General features: G+C 42.9%; 1 protein-coding gene across 2 annotated transcripts; it reads right to left on the bottom strand.

Moving 5' to 3' along the window:
* Positions 1 to 2,385: 2,385 nt before the first annotated feature.
* Positions 2,386 to 13,491, bottom strand: LOC117138135 (homeotic protein spalt-major). 2 transcript variants are annotated; one of them, XM_033300017.1, is made up of 4 exons: positions 12,907 to 13,491; positions 4,407 to 8,236; positions 4,208 to 4,284; positions 2,386 to 3,929 (listed from the first exon to the last, which is right to left on the bottom strand). In XM_033300017.1, the coding sequence occupies exons 1-4, from the start codon at positions 13,055 to 13,057 to the stop codon at positions 3,926 to 3,928; spliced, it is 4,062 nt and encodes a 1,353-aa protein (XP_033155908.1). In that variant the 5' UTR covers positions 13,058 to 13,491; the 3' UTR covers positions 2,386 to 3,925. The 2 variants fall into 2 exon arrangements, with proteins under 2 accessions (XP_033155908.1, XP_033155899.1); XM_033300008.1 differs by having other exon boundaries at positions 4,204 to 4,284.
* Between the last annotated feature and the right edge of the window lie 10,840 nt (positions 13,492 to 24,331).

Raw genomic sequence — 24,331 nt, forward strand, 5'->3', positions numbered from 1 at the left:
GCATGTTGTTTAGGGGCACAGTGGAGCAATTGGGGGACAGTGGAAACAACACGCCAAAGAAATATTTTTATTATAAGGAAAAAACTATGCAAAGCCTTCAAATTTTAAAGAGTTATTTATGAAATGGAGCAGATTTCGTAAATATAATAATATATTTATCAGTGTATATTGTAAAGCTCGAAATTGCTTACAATCAATTTATTTATTTTTGATTCTGAAAGCTACCTGTCCGCTTTAAATTGCTAATAAATGACCATACATTTTTAGATATCGATCGGCATAAACAAAGCAAACGGAAACAGCTTAATGAATTCATGTAATCATATATCACATATCGACGGAACAAAATATTCAGGAAGCGTCGTTTAATTAGTTCCAGAATTCCCGCACCCGCTAATATCATTTCAACTGGAGTTTATTTATGAGCGCCGAAAGTCGAATACAGCCCACTGTGGCAATGATGATGATGATGACGTTTGGAAGCTGCGATATCAGAGGCTGAGACGATGGACCCATGAGCTGAGAACCAAACTGAAGCCCGGCAATTTGTGCAATTTTTCTTGTTTAGATTGTTTTCGGTGTTTGCGTTGTCGCCGGGCTGTGTGTTTGGTTTTTATGCCTGCGATAAGCCCGCACACTGCCCATAACCATTCTCATATTATTTGTAAGGATTTTTGCATTTATTGCCAGCGCTTTCAAGGATTTCCCAGCCCAAACAGAGACCCAAACCCAACACCAACGCCAATCGCAATCCGTATATCCGAATATGGCTGCAGTAGTTATCTTAATAGTTATCAGGCGATTGTTGTTTTAGTTTTACTGCAGTTAGTGCGTGAATCGGCCACTTTATTCGCCAGTTAAATTCGATGCCATTTAACGGGTTGCGGCAATGGAGACGTTTGCCCCCTCGTGCGGTAAATCCATTAAATTGCCCCAAATTAAACTAAACTAAAGTAAGGAAGGGAGCGAGAAAAGATTGTAACAAAACTGTTGTAAATAAACTGTTGGAATGGGAGCAGCAATTACATGCCCCGAATTAACATCCTCGTGGAACAATAACTCAGTTCGAGCTGCAACTGCAACCCTCCGTCTGCAAGGGTTGCCCATATCTCGAGGTGCCTTCCTCATAACGAATGTATCTTCAAGGTGCCGGGAAATGCCGCTGACAGATACAGGACTACCTACAGCAGAATATTCCCGCTGACAGAGTGATGGAATGGGCGGGATGATATGCAGACCCATGCCCCGATCCCAAGTTATTCCCTCATTCCAGTGATGACAGTTTGTCAGTTGACAATCAGCAAGTTGGCATATTAACCGTGCTAATTACTCAACGACGGCATAACTCTGTCATGTATCCGGCAGATACGAAAGTGCAGCAGATGCGGCTCCTAATAACTGAGATAAGAAAGAGCAAGGGAAAATTGTTGAGCTCGGCTTATTAATGTCATTATGGATGGGTAATTTGTAAGGTATACAATTTAATAAACATGTAACACCAATCAGGCATTTCTCTGAGCAGTTCAGTTTATTTATAACGGGTAAGATTTCGGAAAAATCTCAAAGTCTCTGTATGAATGTCGTTCTACTCACACACAGATATTTTTCGCTAATCGAATTTGAAATCCAAATTCCATTGTTTTATGACCACCTGACCGGTGTAAAGATGTAAATGACATTTCTAAATCGAAACCAGTTCAGACATCCATCACAGCCCAGTCGCACAAAAAGCAAATGGGCCACGGACCACAAACAAACTGGCGGACAAACAATACGAAAAACAATAATAATAACCAAAGACACACTCAGAACTCAGCGGGTGTCCGTCATTAAAAAGATGACAAAGCGATGTCAACAGGAAATTTTTTGATTAACGACTAAAATGCCAGAGAGCCAAGCGATCGGGCAGCGCGATCAAGACGCGTTGAGTGGAATCGAAATGGAGACAAAAACCAACAGAAACCGAAATAAGTTAACCAGAAAAAAAAGCTAACGATCAAAACCAAAGTCGAAACCAGGCAGCAAAAATTTGTTGAAGGTAAAATATCAATTTAAAAGGCAATAAAAATATTTCATTGCTGTGGATCAGATCAGGCTCTGCTGGCCTGGCCGCATCGATACTCAGTTTCGATTTCGAATTAAAAGATTATGACGATAATAAACTTGACTAATCATTTTTATTACAGCCAGCCCCATCCATCTGTTACCACGAAAAATCTCGGAAATCGTTTTCGGTTTTTTCCCAGAACCCCAAACGAGATGCAGAGATACAAAAATCCGACGATCCGTAGATCCGAAAGAAAACTCCGAGATGGCTTATTAATTTTTCATAACTTAAATACATATATTTATTTGTTCTTCTCAATAGATTCACTTTTATTTGCATTTTTTTAGTTTCTGTTTTTCGGTTTTGTTTTCGCTTGGGCTTGCGTAATAAATTATGAGACTATGCTTAATGCTTACGAACAGAGTGTGGGATACATTGGCATCCGTGTATAATTTAATTGTGGTAATCAATACATGTACGATCGCTCATAGACTTACTTATCGCTAGGGGTTAATCCTTCCTTCCAATGAAGTGAAATTAGAGTGTGAGGGTGTGTGTGTGTTTGTGGGTTTTTTGGGTTTTGTGGGTCGGGGATTGTCCCCTCTCGGCTAACAACTAAATTAACTATGAATGTTAGATATCTTTTGTGGTTCTTCATCTGTGATATGGAAAGCATTTTGCTGGGGCTTCGATGGGGGCTTCGATTTCCCCCGGCCACCGCAATCGTAATTTGTATTTCGTTTTTACATTTAATATCACAATTTCTCATATATATTTTTTTAGATTTTTATTCCGTTTTTAGCTCCTAACCCATACTCGAAAGCAAAGCGTTTGGATTTCGAAATGTGTGTGTTTTTAATGATAATAAGTGTGTGTGAGTGTGGTGTGCTTATATACGTAGTATGTACAGAAAGTGGAAAATAAATCTAATTTACGAGTAGTAGGAAACAAAAGCCTGCGCTCGGCAATCGCATCTAAATTTATAGCATGTCATATTATTGCACATTCCAAATAGATTATTAACGTGTATGCGTATGCGTGTGTCTGTGTGGGATTTGGTTATAATATATCATATATATTTATATATACGTATGTACACATGTCTCGCTTAGGTACCTATTATTATTTTTATATTAGCATATACCTTAAGATTTGCTTTAAATTCGAATTTTGATTTTACTACGCCTTCACTGCCTGCTTCAGCTGCCTCGGATTCGGACTCGGACTCGTATTCGGATACGGATACGAATACGAATACGAATTCAGATACGGATTTTGGATTTAGTTTAGATTCCGTTCTCAGTTTTGTGGAACATGAAACGCCATCAGTCTCTCCATACCAAGCAGCCTTTGGTTCCAGATCAGCAGATCTTTCGATTTGTTTAGCTGGAACACAAATCGCTTTTGATGCATCTTTGGATACGTTTCATGATCCCGCCTTAGTATGGGTGTACGTGTGCTCGGCATTCCCCCGTTAATTCCCCGGCTAGATCATAAAAAATTGTTTATGAAAGGCCCGAGCCCGGGAACATAATCGATCATCGATCAGCCCATTTTGCAGTTGGAAACTTTTGCACTTTTCGCTTGGAACAACAATCAAGTAATATTTTTGTGGGCAACAATTTATAAATATAAAGATTTGTGTACACGACCGATCTTCTCCGGACTCGTCGCCGGCTCCTTCTTTCTCCCCCTCATTTCGCTCTAAATCTTGAGATCATTTGGTTGCGAGAATCGATTGCATCTTGACTGGGTCTGGACTGCGATCGCCAAACTTTTTTTAGGGAGTCAAGTGATCTTGATAGCGGACTAAGCCATCTGGATCGTAATCGTGGTAGTGTAGAGTGTTTACTTATTCGCGATCTTCGTTCCACTCACTCATCTGCAATGGGAAAGAGCAAAAAGAAGTGGATTGTTTAGTAAAAGTGAAATGATTAAGGTATTTACATTGGTGGTCATTAGGGACATAGGAACAATTATTTATAGGGAAGTATCTATAGTGTCTCCAAAATCCATAAACTACTGATAAAACAACTTGTAACATTATGTAGAAATCATCGTAAAGAAAAAGTGCCATAAAAAATAAAAGCAAACTAAAGGATTTATGAATAGGATTGGAAAGGATAGGACGGGATGGGTGATATTGGAAGACTTACATACTTTACGGCACGATTTCTGAAGGTTTCTTGCTCCATATCGCGGATTTTATGAGTTAGCATGTGTTGCTTCAGGTTGCCCTGGAAAATAAACGAAAAAAAAGGAAATTTCCCATCAATTTTCTGGTTTAAATTTGGTTTTAAGCTTAAGCACCGTTAGATAACCCCCCAATAAATTCAGAATAGAAGTATCTGTAGCTCACCTTGGTCGTAAAGCCGCGATCACAGATGCTGCACTTGAATGGCCGCTCCTTGGTGTGGCTCCTGTAGTGGATCTCCAGCGCCGAGTGGCAGGGGAATGTCTTGTAGCAGATGCCGCAGGTGGTGCTGCCGCGAACCCCGCTGAGGGCCAGTGGGTTGAATGGAGCCGCCGGCATTACGGACTGGGCGATCTGGTTCATGGCATTGCACATGTTCTGGGTGGTGGCGGGGGGGAAGAGCGGCAGGTTGGGGAACATGCCGAAGGGCGGGCGGGCGCCCATCAGCGGATTGGGCGGCGGTCCCGCTCCCGGTCCGCCTTCCTGCCGCTGATCGCGCGCTTGCGGCGGGGGTTGCCGCTGGGCTGCGGCTGCTGCGGCCGCTGCTGCAGCAGCTGCTGCGGCCTTTTGCTGCGCCTCAGCTGCCTCGCGACGCAGTTGCTCCTGGTGCTGATGCAGTGCAGCCATTTGCTGGTGATGATGGTGCTGCGCAGCTGCTGCCGCTGCCACTGCCGCCTGTTGCTGCATCAAGTGCTGATGCTGCTGCTGCAGATGGTGTTGCAGTCCGGGGGGCAAGCAGTCAATGCCCACGGTGGGCGGCAGGGGTGAGGTCAGTAAGTTGGCGGAGGCGTGGCCAGAGCCACTGGGGCTCCTGGGCAAGCTGGGCGGACTGACTGGCTTCTCCTTTGGCAGGGGCGAACGCGAACTGGAACTCGAGGTGGGAGCAGCACGAGGCGTCAAGTCCAGGGCTCCCTGAGAAGCCTCCGAGCGAGCGGGCGAAGAGCTGCGCTTGATAGCCTGGGATGATCCATGTACGCTGGGCGAGGTGGGCGCAGAGGTTGAGCCCACCGAATGGCCATGACTCGAGGCGGAAGAACGCGGTCTTACAGGGTTTGTGTTGACCACACCGGTGGCATCAATCCTCAACTTTTGCTCGAACAACAGGGACTTGAAGTCATCACCAGAGCGCGATCTATCGCCCTCCTGCTCGAGATTACTATTCGAGAGGTGCTCCGACGACACATCATCGTCGTAGTCCTCGCCGCAGTCCATATTATCATCCATATCACCCTGCGACGACTCCGATCCCAAGGCGCCATTGTGGGCACCATGATTCGGACCTGGAGGACCACCTGGACCGCCGGGAAGAGCACCGAAATGGAAGGCAGCCGCTGCGAAGGGATTCATAAAGTGACCGGGCATCATCGAAGGTGGCGGGTCCCTGATCTCGGCCGCCTGGATTTGCTCCGGCGTCAGATCAGTGGGCTCACCCGTGTGCAATCGGATGTGCTGCTGCAGGACCAGGGCATTCGAGTACTTCTTGTGGCAAACGGGGCACTGGTGGAAGTTCCTCATCGGCGGACGAATCTTGTGCACAGCCATGTGGGTCTTTAGGTTGCCCTTGGTGGTGAATGCCCTGCCGCAGATCCTGCACTTGAATGGGCGCTCACCGGTGTGGGTTCGGTAGTGCATCTGGAGGGCACTCTTGCAGGATAGTACCCGATCGCAGACCACACACTGATTGGGATCACTGATCTTCTTGTTCTTCATCAACTCCTTGAGTTTCATGGTCTCACAGGTGTTTGAAACCTCGATGAAGTTCTCCCACGAGTTATCGTTGCTGTGTGGGCGGGGCAGTAGTGCGGCCATCTCGTGCTTGATGGGATTAAAGAACGGAGATCTGGCCATGTGGTGCGGGTGGTGGTGCGGTGGTGGCGGAACACCCGGCGGAAGTGCTCCGCCTGCCGGTGATCTTACTGGAGAGTGGTGTTCGGGGGATAGCATCTTGGCGGTGGTAAAGTTGAGGGGGAATCGCTCAGCGAAGAAATCCTCGCGGGGTGGCAATTGCCCCGGTGTGGGCAGGTGGTCCAGGTGGGATTGGGAGCCTGGCGAAGATTGCGGATGCATTAGTGCGGCCGGTTGGATGGGCTGCACCACTGGTGGATAGCCCATGTGGCTGTGACGGTGGTGGTGCGGGGAGCGGTGCTCTGATGAAGGAGAAGGTGTCCTTTGTGGCTCTATGCGATGGTCCTCCTGCTTAACCTGTTCTTGCTCCTCCACACGCTCCTCCTTGATGCGCACCTCCAGGGGCAGTGGTTCCGGCTCGGGCTCTGAGCACTCTGCCATCTCCTGTTCATGTTCATCTCGCTGGTCCTTCTCTTCGACAGGTTCGTTCTTAACCTGCGGCTCATCCTCATCCAACTGAGGCGAGGGCTTTCTCAGATCCGTGGGCAACTCCTGAGGGAAGTATTGGTGCGGCGCAGCGGCTCCAAGACTTTTAAGGATTTCCATGGGCGGGCGATAGAGATTCTGGAGGCCAGGGAAGGCGGGCGGAAAGGATGCCGGAGCAGAGCCCAATGGGGGCGGGGCGGGGGAATGATTGGGAGAGCTATCCGTGGGCGACATTTGATCCAGCAACGGCGGATGAAACTTGTCCATGTGCTCCGGAATTGGAGTGGCATTCATGGGCACATGGGGGAACTTTTGGGCATGCCGCTGAAAGTGAACCTTGAGGTTTCCCTTGGTGGTGAACCGACTGCCGCACACATTGCACTTGAAGGGCCGTTCGCCAGTATGCGATCTTATGTGGATTTGGAGCGCCGAGTCCGAGCCAAAGACCTTCCCGCAGTACCTGCAGCGGTGCTTGAAGAACGGCTCATTGCGACCCTTTCCCTCACCCGATTTCTCACCGAAGGCAAAGTCGTCAGCCATGCTGTTGGCCAGGATTCCCTGCGACGCGGAGTCCAGCACCTCCTGGGCACGTTTCTGGAGCAGATCCAGGGAATTCGGCTCGGGCAGATCATCATGGTTGGTGATAATGCTGGAGGCCAGGTCGGAACCGAAGGGCAGTGGTGTGTTCTCCATTTCCTTTAACTTGGCCAGCGCATCCTGCGCCGTATCTGCTTTGTGTGTGTTATCCAAACTCGGTCTACGATTTGGCTGGGATTCGTGATCATGCTCACGTCTTCGCTTCAGAGATTCAGCTGGAGAACCGGAAGACTCTCGCAGCGGTACACCCGCATTTATCAGATGCTGACGCGCCTTAGCCTCCGCCATTCTGGCCTCCGCCTTCTGGCGCAGTTCCATATCGGCAATGCGCTCCTCCTCCTCATAGGTATCTGTTTCCTGTTCCTGATCCTGCTCCTGATCGGCATCCTCCTCGATATCCTCTTCCTGTTTGGCCTGATTAAGTGCCAACTGCGACTGGAGCTGCTGGATCAACTGGATCTGGAAGAGCTGCTGTTGCTGCAGATTGAAGAGGGTTTGCTGGAGAAAGGCCAGCTGCTTCATGGCAGCCTCATTGTCGGCTCCATTGGAACCATTCGCAATGGTCTTGGCCGCAAACTGGGCAATGGCCATTTGCATATTCTGGATGGCCTCCAGGGTGACCGGTGCTCCTGCTCCGCCCGGCAGAGTTACCTCCGTCGAGGGCACCGCACTGCTGGGTGCCTCATCGGACATCTCCACATCCACCTCCACGTCCTTCTCCTTCTCCGGCGCCCTCTCGGTGGCCGCCTCCTCGGCACTGGCCTCCGCCACTGGGGAACTCGGCATGGAACCACTGGCATTCGGTTCCCGCTCCTCCGAACTGGGCTTTGTCATCGCCACTCTGTTGTTGTTATCCTCAACGGGCTCTATCTGTGATTTCGCCTCGGATTTGATATCGTTCTCGAGTTGGTGGTCTGTGGTGCTTTGCTCTGGTATGCTCTGCTCGGGAGTGCTCTGCTCCTCGGGCTGCTCCTCCTCCGGCTCGGGACTCCGGCTGGGACTGGCCGTAGTGGTGGCCGTGGTCAGTGGCGAGCAGCCACCGTTCTCCTCCTGATCGCTACCGATGTCTGCAAACACAGAAAACAACATTCTCAAATTATTTACGATACGAGTTAAATAAACGCAATTCACAGCCTAACTATTTTATTAATATTGAGCTGTATTTTTGACACTCAACTAAAAAGTTTATAAGATTTATGATTAAGATTTTTTTTAACTGCACATGATTGAATTAAATGTCTAAAAGTAAATGATTAATGTAAAAATTCCACCTAACCATTTCAATATAAAATTGTTACTCCAATCGCCAAGTTGTTCATGTGAAATACATTTTCATGTTTTTCTTCGCATACCAAAGATGCTCATCGGATGCAGTTGGAGTGCAACCAAAATAGTCAGAAGCTGGTTGAGATTGCTGCCCATTTCCCGATAACTCAACTACCTGTTAACTGCCCCCCTGCCGCCCGCTCTTTACCCCCTTCCCCCCGTTGCATATGACTTAATCGCCGGCAATTGTTCATTGCAATGCGTTAAAGTTGCAGCTAGTTGCTGCTGCTGCTGTTGCTGTTGCCGCTGCCAACTGAATGCAATTACACTTCTTGTTGAAGCATGTGTTCTCTCTCCTTTTCCCTCAGTCGCAGCTGTTTTTTTTTTGCTTTCAGCCCACAATTAGTCTCCAAGTCGATCGCTGGCAGTTGCAATTGTTGCTGTTGCTCGTGTTGCTGCTGTTGCTGCTGCTGTTGCTGCTGGCCGACTGATGCTCACTTGTTGCCAGGTGAGCTGTCCAAAGGGGAGAAAGCAGTTGACAGCCGTTTGGCCTGGTCCAGTGCCTCTGACTAATTAATCGCGGCGGGCCTAAAAAGCAAACCAAGTCAAAGATTGGTCCACCAGCGACATCAGCAACACCAAAAGCAACAGCAATAGCAGCAACTTTTGCCGCACACGCACATAAAATATAATTTATGATAAGTCAGAGCCAACGAACTGGGGCCACACTCGTTCGATATATATAATAAAACATATTTCTGCACAAATCAAACGAGTTGGGCGAGTTTTCTGTTGTCTGTTTCTGTTTTCGTCCACAAAAGATACACAGCTACAAACAGAGCTACAGCTACAGCTACAGCTACAGCTTCAGATTCCGATTCAGATTCAGATACACGGATGGCGAGTACGAAAAAAGATATGCAGATAGAGCGCGCCTGGTCACTATCAGCGCCATTTGCATATCGATCGCATTTATATTATTTGTATGATTACTTTTCGGAACAGAATACATTTTAAAGATCTTTTTTAGCCGCCTAACGTGCAATTAAAAACGCCATTTGGCCGGCCTGCAATTGCAGTTCAAAAACGAAACCGCTCGGCTGGAGGAGTTATGATTATGATTGCTGATAAGTGAAGTGTATTTTAATTAATTGAAATTAATTATAATGTTGCCATAAACCTTTCAAGCGGCGGCAACACGCAAGCCGAAAAACAAAACCACTTCCAATTATGACGAACATAAAATTGTCTCGAACATGGTTAAGTCATTTTGCAATTGGTAATAAAATTGTTAAATTTACAATAACAATTAACGCAGCTTGTTTATTGTGTTGGTGTTGCCCTGTAAAGACAGGGAGATATTGCTCCTCGTCTGAGGCCATTGCCTTAGCCCCCGATTCGAATTCGATTTGGATGTGGATTTGGATTTGGATTTTGGTCTTTAGTTTGCCGTGTTTTAGTTCCTCGGATCGGAAGCGTGGGCGCCCAAACAAAATATCCAAACATTTAACTAAGTCTATATATACACTGATTGTACCGCCGATCTGCCACCGAGTGTGTGTGTGAGCCATTTAAAGATTTATTTTTTGTCTACCAGAAACGAGCGTATTTTGTTCCACTGACAACTGGCCAGGTTCATTCCGCCCGTGCGTTCTGTATTTGTATCTGCCAGATAAATAAATATGAAATTGTGAAACGAGACGAAATTATATATTTCCCATTGTTGAGGCACACAAACCGCTCCTATCCTATATAAATTCAATCGTGCAAGTTTAAAGGTGGATTAAGTCAAGCCATAAATTCGCGCCATGTCTGTTGGCTAAATTCGAATGAATTATTCCCGCTTCTCGTGCGCAACTAAATCGAATAAATCCCTCCGTTCAGGAACGATTGAAGAGTTTTTGTTGGGGGGGTGGGGCCCGTGCCTCCCCCGCCCTTAAATACTCATAATTGCTAACCCAGCCTGTCCATCAACTCATTAACCAATGTCAACTTTTTGGCACTTTGTGTGTTCAAATATTTTCAACAATATTTGGCTGCTAATAAATTGTGCTTTGGTTTATATCTGCTTTCAGCACATACATTTTTTACCCGAACTTCGAATGGTAAGAACTGGTAAAGTAAATTAATTGAAATACATTTATTTTTAGGAATATGAAAGTATTGGCCAACGAAGCATAAACCATTTAAATTTATTTCCAGAATTCGTTAAACATCTTTAAAGGAAATTAAATTTTCTGTATTTATACCAAAAAAAAGTGCTGTTCTTGTGATTCGAATGCAAGCGTTTCGGTTGGGAAACATCGGAATAATCGGTATTAGATCAGATTTTGTCAATATTAATTAAAAGTATGCACAAATTAGTGATTATTGACGATTAGAATTTATCCCAAGTCCGCCTTCTGTTTTTAGGTTACCTCCTATAAAATTTAATTTAAATTTAATGTAGATAAAAAATATTTACGTTCATCTGTGCCAATGACATTTTTTCTTTCTGTGTGCTGAACTCGCAGTTCCCTTGGGTCCGTACCTTTACCTCGACATTTTTCAGTTCATTCCTCTAGCACTGACTTTTGCATACGCCTCGACTTTAGTTCTGGGCTGACTTTCAATTATTCCATCATCATATTCAATATGCAAATCGCTGCGAACCAACCGTGAGCCCGCTGGCCTGAGGTGAAACAAATGTTCAGCCAATTGGAAAATGTAAAATCAAAAGCAGAAAAAAAAGAAAGACATGCGAATAAACTACATAAAGTATACACAAAGTAAGCTAAAACAGAAAAAAAACAGCGAGTGTGTGGCATAATTGAATAATATATCCAAGTCCGGTCTGATCGGATTTGGCTGCCATAGGTCACAAAGGGGAAGAGCGCAGCAATTGAGTTTTAGGTTTTTCATACATTTTTAATAGGAACAGGGAAAAAAGAACAGCAAAATCGCATAAATAAAAATAATTAAATAATTAATGCCATTAAGTTATGCGAGCGCGACTTCGATTACAAAGCAAAACGACACAAATTGATGAGCATTTCCATATTCACAGAATTGGCTTTGCACTGACCACATTGCATGTTAAGGTATATAGTCCATATAAATCATATGGAAATAAGCGCCAGCTCACAGCGAGTCTGCTTCGATTTTCATTTTTGCGATATTAATTTAATTTATTATCCCGCACTAATGAGTTAACATTTATTAATGCTCGATGCAGCAACAGCACATGTGAATAAACAGCTTATATACCTATGTGCTGTCATATGCGGTGTATAAATAAAAATCGCGCCAAACGAAATGATGAAAAAATATCCCCATCTTTACGCACACAGGAAAAAATGTTTATGATTTTTTAAAGCAATGTTTAAAACCTTGTAATTATAGTTACATTAATACTGTGTTATTGCGGAATTATTTCCTTTAGGCATAGTAAAGTAGTAAAATGAGTTAAATTTGGCTTTATCTTTTGAAATGCCATAACCAATATGGCCTAACTTCCCGTAGTCGTAAAATTCACTTGATTCAACAGCCTTACAAATTTCAATAAATATAATTAAGTTCGCTGGCATGCAAATGTCCGAATATCGAAGCTTTCAAAACCAATTAAAGAAACACGCCTGCCGAGAGGCCTCCAAAAATTAAACATAACACCGCGTCCAACTTATTTCAGTGCCTTTCCCAAAGTTATGTATTTCTTCCATATAAAATGAGCCGAAGCCATATTTAAATCATATCGTTTTTAAGTTGCTCCATTAAAACGAAATCGATTTTTGATTTATCATAAAAAACAAGATCGCTAAAGGGGCGCGGGGAAATTAACCAATAGAAGCTGTTAACGTTTGAATTAAATCAAATCAGAAACTGGAAATGCAAAACCGAAGAAATATGGTTTAAATGTATACATATGTCCATATAATCGGGGGGAAAACTGGTGCATTTCTCAATTTGAATATACCATTTTTTTTTTAGACATGATAAGCCATAAGCTCTTTTGAATTTGTATTAAATTGCCTACCTACGATTTCTGCCTCTGATGCCACAATTATTAATGTTTTTCCAGAAATGTTGGTTTCCACTTCGGAGTCTTATCAGTCAAATGGAAAACGGTTGTTAAGAAAACTCCAGAAAACAATAATGACAAATTGGTCAGCTAATCTTAAATGGTTCAGTTATGCATACAAATGGTTTTCGTTTGGAAAATGTCGTTTTTAAGTTCCGCTGATAGGAAAATACTTTCTAATTTGCAGTCTTTTGTTTTTTTTAGAGAAATGACAAATAGGATAACAAAATATAAAAGGCAGCCGTCAAGCTGTTGGTTAAAAATTTTTGACTCGACACGTTTTCGAAATATCAAAAATTGTCTATTAGAAATTTCAATTATGTCAAAAAACATTTAAGACATTCCTTTCAACAAGTTTTTTTACATCCCAGTGTATTTCCCGTTTTTCTTTTGGCAAATAGATTTTCAGCTCACCTTTGTCGGCGCTGCGAGCGCGATCCTTCAGCTGTTTGACAATGCCATATTTCACTGTACCAAATTGTATCATTTTATTGATGGTCTCCTGGTGATTATCCTTGAAGTCACTACGCATCGCACACAGAACGTTGGACAGGTGATTTTTCATCAAGAGAACTTTTAGCTAGCACTTTTGTGTGAGTGTGTTTTTGGTAAAGATTTTCATTAACTCAGCTTGATCATTGCACTGTGTTTTTTTTTTTGGTTTATTTTTGTGGTGGAAAAATAACTAAATTTTAGTTACTTGTAGCACTTTTGTGTTTTGCCGTCGGCAGTGGGAAACGCGTAGTACCGCTGGCCTTTGCGCGTGTTTAGCTAATTAATCGTATCTAGCTGTTGGCCAAAAACTATAGCTGCCCGTTGATTGTCATCGTAAGTGGTAATTTTCGCGGCACTTGAGGGAAATATCTTGTGTAAATCGATGGAAAACTCGCCAAAAACAGAACTGAGTGCGCGTTACGCATACGCAACGTGTTACGAGTGCGGCACTGAGAGAAATCGAGTGCTCGCTGCGAACGTTCAGCAACGCGCGTCCAAACAAGAGTGACACAAACAATAACAGCCGCCACGAATAACAGCCGCCAGAAGTCGTCGGGCGCTCGGCTGTGTTCGGCTACCTTCGTGAGCAACCGGTTTGTGTGCGTGTGTGAGTGTGTGTGTGTGTTATTACATCCTGACAATCACTATCACTCAGCCAACCCACCTTGTGCTCACTCACACACGCACGCACGCTCTCCCGCTCGCATTTCATATTATTTTTCATATGCGCCTCTCGCTCGCTCTCATCATAATTTTTATTAAATTGCTGTTACTGTTACTCTTGCCGGCCCGCTCACTCCCTGGTGCTTTTTTTCCTTATACTTTTGCCTTTTACCTCGGGATGCTCAGTCGCAGTCGCTGTTTTTACCTGAGAGACGTTTATGAAACTTGTTCGGCGAATTATGAGCTGCTCTTCTTTACTCCCTCTCTCTCTTTCTCTCGGGCCGCCTCGTGAATGAGAGCATAAAAAGAAGAAGCAGCGAGACTTCCTTCCGCCTTTGCGGCTCACCTTTGCGCCATTGTTGTTGTAATGCCCCATCTCGCTCGCTCTCTCGATTAATAATTTATCATAATTTATGGGAGGGGGCTTCCCCCGCCGACGAGCCCTTGGCAGCCTGCCATCTCACTTACTCTCGCGTCAAGAGCCTGCTATTTGTTGCGCCCTCTTTCGGTTACTCACTCACTCCCTCTCTCTCACTCACCATTCGCCATCTCGCTCAGCAGCGCAGTTATGAGCGTTGTTGTTGCCTTTTTTAATTTCGGTTTATAAGATTTTGTGTTCTTCGCTATTGTTCGTATAAAACCCCCCTTTTTATCGGGGAATTCTGACTTGGGTGACTTCGCTTATTCGTCAGTTTCTCGGCGTGGGCATGTGTGTGTATGGTGCTCCCGTGTGTGTGTGAATATTATGAACCATTCATCAAAATGATTTCTTTTTTTTTGGCTTTCTAACTTTTGGGCAACTCCCACTTCTTTAATTATTTTTCGTTGCCTCTCTGCAAATGAGGAAATTTTAGCATTTCAAGTCTAGGCATTAAAAACTTTCGTACCAGTTCCCATTATAATTGCAAATGTTCTTTTGTCTGCCTAAAACACCTGGCGATACCAACTTTTTGGTTCCATTTTTTAGCTGCACAATAAGAAACACTTGGCAAATGAATTATGATAGATTTGTCGTTTAATGTTAAGCTTTTAAACGTTTCTTGATTCGATTGTGAGTTACCTTCAGGGACTGTTGATTTTTATAAAAGAAATCAATTAAGGAATTGGATAATTTTTAAAGGTTTTGCTCTGTTTAAGAATCATTTTAACGATGTGATTCAAATAAATGGACTCTGGTTGAGTAATCGAACATTCTTTAAAACTCTTATGAGTGACAATTTTTTTAATTAAAAGTCTGGATTGAGAAAACGGAAATAAGAAGGTTAAAACATCAGTGTTGAGTACATAATGTCTTGTTAATGTAGCTTATCTTTTGTAACTTAAGAAACTCTAGCCTAGGATCTACCATCTAGTCCTATGTATTTACACCCAGAAATTGACTTTATTACCGAAACACCAGGAATGCGATGGAAACATCTGAGAAAGAGAGGGCACGAAGGTCCTCGGGAAAAACAACAATAAGCTGAAATAAAAGGAGGCATTAATAATGCTGCTTGCGTCAGCGTCGCTGCTGCCAAGTGGGTGGATGTGACAAGGGGGGTGGGACAGGGACTGTCATAAATTTTGGGGAGCGAGCGAAATCAGATGAGAGCGCCAATAAAATGCAGAAAACGGGAGGAGTAGGAAAAATAATACGTATTAAGAGGCGAAAGAAAGACGGCAAGTAGAAAAAAATGAGGAAAGGATGTGGAAAAGGGGGTGATGGGTTCGGATCCGAGTGGATGGGGAGGGGAGAGCCACCTTGCGCACCAGTAAGAAAAAGCCACCAGCACAAGCAGAGAGCATGACGCAGTGTGTGTGTGTGCGAGAGAGGGTTTGTTTATGTACAGGGCAAATACATAATTCATAACGCTCATATTCGCTCATTTTGCAGCAGCTTCGACCAACGAAAAAGCGGATCTGCCCTTTTCATATCTGCCATCATATTCACACCCATACCACGGCATTGTCGAAACACACACAGGCATCGCTCTTACACTAACACACCCCCAACCCCACTCACACACACATAGCGACAGCGCAGACAAGTTTTTGATAGACTCTCATAATCATAACGAAAACAACAACAGCGCATCGCTGCGTCTCGCTCTTAGACTGCCTACAGGTTGCCTTCTCTCTCCCTCTCCCCGTCAACAAAAACCATCGCACAAATGCGCGCTCTGCGCTCATTTTCGAAATGCCAGACCAGCTATTTCTGTCGCACTCTCACTCACCAACAGCGCTGTTCCTCTCCACTGTTATGGCTAAAAGTCTTATACGACCATATCATAGCTAACTTCGAAAATGTTAAGTTTTTCGAAAGGGGCATGCCATGTAAAAGTGCTGTTATTAAGTCAATTCTCTGCTTCTTGAATGTGAAGAATAAAAAATCCTGTGAAGTTTCTCAAAGTAAGTATTTATTTTATTAAAAATAGTAGAACATATTAATTATTAATTAATAATACGGTAAAAATATATGTGCAATATATGAAAGTACATTTTTATTTATTTAATAATTTTTATAGTGAAGATTTTGTTAAACGTTTCCGATGGACACGATGTAATGCTAGATATGAATAAACAATCTTGGAACCCCATTAGCTTCATAACCATAAACTGCGAAATTAATTCTTTAAATTTTTATTTATCTAGACTCTTAGTCTGACATAGAATTGATTAATTAACTCAGAATGCGGAATGATTTTATAAACCTTTCTGTTCTTTGAAAGAGACTTGTCATAAAACTGGGCATTTAGAAATATTACAAATTCGAGTTAAGTGTTAATGTACAATGGTGAATAGGGTGAATAGGTTTGATAAATAACAACAAAAACCTCTATCTAAAAAAACCATAGCAGTACAATACTTTATGATCTGCATCCCCCGTTTCCTGGCTTGAAATTAAGTTAAAAATTTACAATTCGGAACTCGCCATCAATTATTCATAGCCTTCCATTTATCTCACCATTCCATTAGAAACAATAATCGAAAATGCAATCGTTAAGCTCCGGTTTTGTCACCCCAATTCTGAAACCCCTTCTTCCCGAATGAATCCCTCATACCCATTGCTCGTTAATCTGTAGTCCGAATTTCAATATCGCTTTGCGGTCTCTTTGTTGCCCTAATTTAAAATCCACAACGAAAACAACAGCAATATCCGAAAGTAAAAAGAAAACAGAAATTAAACGCAACTGAAATAAAATAAAAAACGGAATTACTTCCGTTCGGTTTCGGATCGGTTTCCCCGGCAGATTTATGGGGCAAGGCACTCAGAGGATCCTGCCGGCGGTTGCCTCAAAGTCCCCGAGGAACAGCGGCTAGGAAAATCCGGAGGCCAAGGTAAATCGACTCGAAAGTGAATGGGAAAATGAATGCGACTAGCATTCCAAGTGCCCAGCGATCTTCGGCATAATTATTGGCCACTCGCGGAGGCAGAAGGGAGTTTTTCCGAGCCTCAGGCACGTTCGTTTCCCTTTTCCCCCTTTTTTAATTGCCGATTGCGTGTCCTGGCAAAAGGATTAGTCCGTTTGTTCTGGCCGCTCGCGCTTTTCACACTTGTCTCATTGCCGCTCATAAAAATTATGGCAGTCCAGGCCCTAATTTAAATGTTCACCGTACACTCCGGCCAGCGATATATGGACATGCGAAGTTTTGAGGTCTAGAGGTGAGCAAAGTTCGTGAGCGGTTACGCAAGAGTTGTACAAAATGGCGATGGATTTTTAAGAATACTTTAAAGAATTCAAACTAAACGTACTATTTATAATTCCTATTAGTTGTGAAATTACAACAAAGATTTCTTTAATTATTTTTGGTACTTGTGTAAGTTGATGTAACCTGCAATTATTCATACAATAGAAGGTACATTTCCATCTGTACGATACATCGCAGTGCTCTGCGCATGCGTGACTCCATTTTGGAGACGTGCCCACTTTCGTGGAGAGTTCGAAGGTGGGGATTACGTGATCCGAGGGGGGAGTTGGAATCGGGGGAGTGTTGGCTTAGGGTGCGTTTTATGGCCTGGATCGAGCTACCGTTTTGGAATTTTAACAATTTCAAGCGAGTTTTATTTGATTTTAATGTTGAACATTTTTGCCGCCTTTGTGGTTCACTTTGCCTCCTTCACTTTATCTAATTACAAATTCAAATCGCATTCGGCTGAGAAATTTTCTATCAAAATGCGAACTCATTTAAATCGCCTCGAAAACGTTTGATGTTTGGTTTATGAGCCTCGTTCCCAAACTCATTTCTCCATCAAATCTTTTTCTTTGCCCAGGTTATAAACGATATTATTGTCGGTATATGCAGGTTCTGAGATTGAAATTAAGATTGCATTTAGGATTAGTCGATCCATGGGTTGAGCATACTTAATTTGACCAAGAATTCTTTGGGCAACATTCTAAGGAATAATTCATTTATATACTTAGTTATATATTTATCCTTATTTTGAATTATTCTTGCCTTTACAAAAATTCCTACTCAAGAAATAAAATCCTAAAGTATGTTTATAATCTCGCTGTTTCCCTCACATATTATCACTGATCATTAGGTCTCATGTCAATCACTTGGATGAAGTTAATCGGTAGTCGAATTGCTGATTTGGAGACAAAGCAATTCGGGAAGTTGAAGGGAGCCGTAAATCTCGACGGTCTGCATGGTTACTTTGGTATGGGGGAGCTAATAAAAAATCAGAAAGAATGCATTTATGGAGTCCTTTAATAAACTGAGACTCGGGATCGTCAGTTCGTCGAAAATTTTACAACTCTGCAACGCGATAAAGATTTTTATAGAGCGACATTTAAATATTCCCGGACATCAAACCAGGTATACATAATTGCATATAAATCAATGCGCCGAGAAAAGGTAGATGCATAATGATATCTTCATAGGTATGGGCCTCGAAGTCGATCAATATTTCATTGATAGACCCAAGAGGACACTGCGGGCAAAGGAAAAGCGAAAGGAAAATACGAGAGAGATAAGGAAAATGTCAACAACTCTGAGGCTTGGCCATAAATTTGCCCTTCCCCACACTGTTTCCAAACCGAAAAACTCATTCCTCTCTCCCTGTTAGGCAATATTAAAAAAGGATTTCCCTTTGTCTTAGCTCAAGCAGTACATAAACGTCGAGCAATAATAATTAAAAAAAAAAAACATTGAAAACGAAGGAACCTTTTTTACCTGCCCTGATTTTCAAGTTCGTTTCGGTTTTTAGTCAATGAAATGCAGACAATTGGCGACAAAACTATCGATCGAGTTGACAAAAACAAAATTATGAACTCAAACAGGTACAAAATCGACTCGATGATCGTGAGGCGCCGTTGATAGTCTGGGCCCACTCATAACTCTCATACGACTGGGTCCGATAAGGTTTGGGTGCCCATCCTGGCGCCGGTGTCCTTGCGGATGTCCTGTCGTCCAGCCATCAGCCTGCAGGTGTCCCTGCCGCAATTGTTATTCTTCGACTTGTCGTTTTTTATAACGTCTCTGCGCCAATCGAATCAAATCAAAACTCATCAAATATTTGACATAATTTGATTTGAGTGCCGACAGCCGCAAATGAGAGGAAACCAAGTGTTTCCAAGGCAGCGGAAAAACATCTCGAAAGGCCTTTAAGGATACACTGGGACAAAAGTATGATAGAAACATATATATGTGTTTTTGTTTAAGAGATTCTATAATATATTAATAGGTTTAAGTAAGTGGAGCCTTACAATTTTACCATTTCGCCTTACTAACATATATGGTAATTCGTGTTTTTTTTAACTTTAAAGAGCTTTGTGCAATTTTTGCGCAGTGTGTCGCCAATCGCTACTCACGCACGCATAATTTCTGAAGAGATCCTTCAGCCCATCATCTCCGTCTCTCTTGGCTACCCGGGCACTCCTCCACTTCTCCTCGCCATTTGAGAGTCGAGATTTCATTGTTGGCTTCCTTTGTCAATTGCACTCACTTAACGCGATTTCTGAAGCCCCTCCTCGTTACACATTTGTTGCATTTATTTATTTATGTGCTGAATGCTGCGAAAATTATATTTGCCCAGCCCACTCGACAGTCGTTCGTTTTGATTGCGATTGCTCCTTGTGGCCAGCCGCACAAATCACTTCAAAAATTTGTCGAGTGGAATTGGTGCGGGGGGAGAAGTGACAATCTTTTGTATTTTCGCACTCGCGTGTGCAATTCTCGCAGTGCAAATATGTGGCAAAAATGTATCGAATTATGCTGTCAATTAAGTTGTCAGCAAAGTTAAGGGCTTTTCGTTAACAAAGTGCTAGAAAAACGGCGAAATTTAAATTGTTACATTAAAAGTTATCAGGGTTATTTGGGGTTAAGCTCGACTTAAAAAAAAATATTCGATATTATGCTTATTTAACCATAACAATATAAGTGCTTTTTGCTTCGAAACATGTTTCTAGCTACTTAGAATTATGTGGAATATTTATTTTGCTTCAAGCTATCCAACAGATTGGTGTCCTTTTTGTTGAAAGGTACTTTCCTTTGCTAATCTAACAAAGATCCAAAATGGTTTTTAAAACCTAGGGAAAGAAAATCAAATTGTGCGAAAGATGTAGCAATTACATAGCTGTAAAAATTTAAGTGTTTGGGAATGAGTAACAACAATGGGTTTCATTTAAAGGATGCCGCCCCAGTTAAAGTAGATCCTCATCCTTAATGGCAGCTTATCAATCTGTTGTCCTGCAATTAGGAGACACATGATGTCAGACAGTATTCCCAGAACACGGAAATCATAGTTTAAACCTTTCCCTAAATAGCTTCACAGTAGCCCATGTGAGAGCTATAAAAACCATAGAAAGCTATAGAAAGAAATCCAAATTAGATCTCGAAAATTAGGCGCAATTAGAGACAAATTTGGTGAGCTCTTCGTGGCGATAAGGCTGCCAAAAAAGCAGAAGGCGAAGACATAATTGGGTTTAATTGCACAACTCTACGGGAAATAAACAAACGATATCAGATTGATCCGCGTAGAGAGAGGGTTTTACGAGCGCGTGTCAGATGCGGACTTTGGGTGAAAGCAGCCCCGGTTGGTTCAGATCAATACTATATGCATATACAGGTAGATCATACCGATCTCAAGATCGGTATAGTTCGACGAAAGGATAAAGGAGCCATAAACTCAACCCTCGGAAACGCAACAATGTTTCTGTTTACGACCTCGCCCCGTCGCCCATTGTCGATCGCTGATCGCGCTCATTGTGCCCTGTGCTGTCTGCTCTACATATAAACCAGACGATTTATCTTTTATTGTTGGTAAACACAGCCCTAGACCATCCTCCGCATTCTCCTCGATTCTGCCCGATCCGCCCAGCTCGAGTCCAAGGCCAAGGATGAGCCGCGGAGGAAAAATCAAAATTTTATGATCGCCCAACGAGCGCTTGCGGAAACATTTGAAAAGCCATAAAATCCTCCGAGTGCAACCCTATGACTACACGGAGAAAAAACTTCTTAAATTTTCCAAGTGCACAGAGAGATCTTTGAAGAGTAATAGATATATGTATTTCATAGGTTATTCATTTTGAATATAATATCTATGATAACTTAAAACCTCTTCTTTTCAAAAGTTAATTTTTAAACTTGGTTACCATGTTTTTGGCTCAGTGTAGGGCTTGGCAGAGAGGTCGCGACCCGAACGAGCTGTTTATACGGCCTTTGGCATATAGTTGATCCATAAACGCGTTGCTAGTTGCGTTTTCATTTCTTCATGATTTTATGGCCGGTGCATTTGTTTTCCTTCAGCACAATATTGCTTCAATTTTTCCCGAGTTTTATGGGTTTTCTATTGAAACAATGGCACATCGCTCTCGAGCGTTATTTCATTCAATTTCTCTGTGTGTGTTCGATATTAACGAGTGTTTTTGTGATCCCGGCAGCGAACGGTTCGATCTATTTGTCTATTTCCAGCTCTCACAACATTTTAATTTTCCCTTTTATTATCTATCACCCGATTGCGGTTCATTATCCTCCCTGTCCCCCCTTTTCGGCTACCGCACTTTCATTTCCCTATCAACTCCTTCGGGGGGCGGCAGCTTCTGGGGTTTACGACTTTTAATTGATGTTAGTTTTTCCATAATTTATTGTTGCATTTTACGGTTTCATTTTAACCCTTTAATGGCCAGTCTCTGGCTCCGGCTCTGTTCTTCGCTGGAAATCAAAAATTATGATATTTTTGAAAATTTTTATGGCCTGCGCCCTGCGTTTCTGAACCACGGGACCACAGAACGTGCCTGTCATCGGCATCCACCTCTGTCTCATCCGGCTGATCATAGTCATCCTCATTATCATCTGTTCGATTTATGGCATTTGTGGGAAGACACTGGCTCCACCAGTGGGTTTTACGACTCCAATAGGGAACGGGAACTGATCTCCCCATATTTATTGTTCACAGTGGGAAATCCTCCATGGACCTGTGAAAACTTTATTAATTGTGTTAGCCGGAATTCGGATTCCTTATAATACGAACCAAAAACTGGGCATATGACTTCCTAATCATTACGGTTTTATGATCCCAACTTCGGCTTAATAAATGTTTTTTTAATAAGATCTTCAAAGGAGTATAATTTCTGATCTTACGTTTATTTTTAAGTTGCATACACAGGAAATCATTCGGAGATGCACTTCAAATTTCCTCCGCTTAAAATGTGATCTACTTAAGAAGGAATTTGCCGAAAGTTCAATGGCAAAGAATTCGTGGAACTTCCAAGCAAACTGCAAACCGATGAATGGCGCCCACCGCAGAAAGAGGTTCTTCATTTGGGCCACCCTCCGGAGCCCTCTAAAGATTCCTCAAAACCCGTTCTCCAAGTGGCGCTTAGGCAGTTCCTTCGTTCAGGCAATTTTCGGTTATTTCTTGGCAGCAATTTCTGGCGTTTTCCTTATTTTTGTGCTCCCCGATGCTACTGCTTTTTAATAAGTTATGCGAACTGATGGTTTGGTTAGGCATGCTCGATGTCTTTTATAATGTGCCCGTCTTAATATGATTTTTGTCCCCATCCAATGGACATTCGCGGGATTCCAGAAAGCATCTTTTCAAGTTGTTAGTTCGAATTGGAAATTGCGGGAAAGGAAGGGAACTGGTTCGTTGGATGGATGGATGGATGTTTCGTCAGCGGCTGTCTGCCGTTTGTCAAACTGTCATATGCTTGTCGCACGCTGGCCCAAAAAAAAAAAACGCAGGTCCAACTCCAATATATTAGCTGAAATTTTAATTACCAACTGCGACTTGAACCGGACAAACACTCAGAAAAATTTTCAACAAAAACACATGTCAAACGAATAAAAATAAATATACTAAAGAGCAAATATTCACAAAGAACTTTACAGTTTTTCAACTTTGGGTTTTATCTTTGTTTGTATAATATTAATTAATTTTTTTTAAATAAAAGTGTGTTTTTAAGTGTGAATCTGAGACTGGTCCTGCTGACGCCACTCGACTGTCCGCAAAATCATTTTCGTTTTTTCTGCTGGCATGGCAAATATTTTCCATGCGGAGCATTATAAAAGTTTAATTGATTGATTTATACGTGGGGAGTTGTCAGGGAGATGCCAATCGCTCTGCGGTAGTTCGTTGCCGACTTTGAGGACCCTTTGAGGTCTTAGGTAGGTGGTCAATGGAATACCTTGGCTGACAAATCAATTTCGAATAGCGATCCTGCGGCAGGCGCAGTGCGGAGCGGCTAAGCCGAGCTAAGAGTCCTGTAAACTGTCTCAATAGCAACGCCCCGACGATTGTGCCCGCTCCTTGTAAGCCGCTCAGCTGGAGATGGAAGTCCTGGCGGTCCTGAAAGGAGCTGGCACAATGGCCAGGAGAAATACGTCCTTTCTTTTGGGTCACCGCACATCGGGTCAAACAGGATCAATCACCGGAATCGCTCCCTGATCCGCAGGATCATGCGCGAAAATTAGTGCAAACTTGGACGCAGCAGGTAGCACGGAGCTAGGAGCTGACCGGAAAATCCGATCGAAGGGATTATAATTCCAGCCAGGCAGCATCCCTACATATCCTTCTATCCCGTTTCCCGCTTGCTTTGCGACAATTAAGGCAAATATTTTGCGTACTAATTAAGCATGGCTCAAGAGCACCGGAATCGTGGGCGGATTTGCATATGGCGCGTCGGATTTGCAGCCATTACCCTTTTGTTGGCCAAAGGATTTGTCCGTGGGCGTGGCATTTTCCCTCGGCTTATCGAAGATCGATCCTCGCTCCTTCCGGGAACTCGCATCCGTCACGCACCGATCGCTGTACTGTTTTGGCCCTGGGAAGTGATATGCAAATATTGACACCCATCATTTTTCAATATTTAAGCGTGAAATTGTGCCATCCTTTTGCGTGGGATCGGTTAAGCAAAGGAGTGCCATAGAAATGGGTGAAATTCTGCTCAAGGCTGTTTTGTATAATGAAAATTGATGAATTGCCACTCCATCCATTTTTCGAGGTCATCGCAAGCCGTTTTTCATGGGCGTTTCCGAAGTCGACTGTCTGCTGAGCATAGCGAATCGAAATTCATAAATATTTTGCATATCAACCTTTTCTCGATTGAAAGAAATGAAAGAATGTGAAAAATGTTGATAGTTGATATATTTATTGTATTAAAATAGTTGACGCTGAAAAGTATATAAATATTACCAATATTTCAGCTTGGTTGTAGTCTTTTATGTAAAATGTTTCAATCCCTTTCGCATAGGACAA

Source organism: Drosophila mauritiana, chromosome 2L (assembly GCF_004382145.1).
Source record: "Drosophila mauritiana strain mau12 chromosome 2L, ASM438214v1, whole genome shotgun sequence".
NCBI lineage: Eukaryota > Metazoa > Arthropoda > Insecta > Diptera > Drosophilidae > Drosophila > Drosophila mauritiana.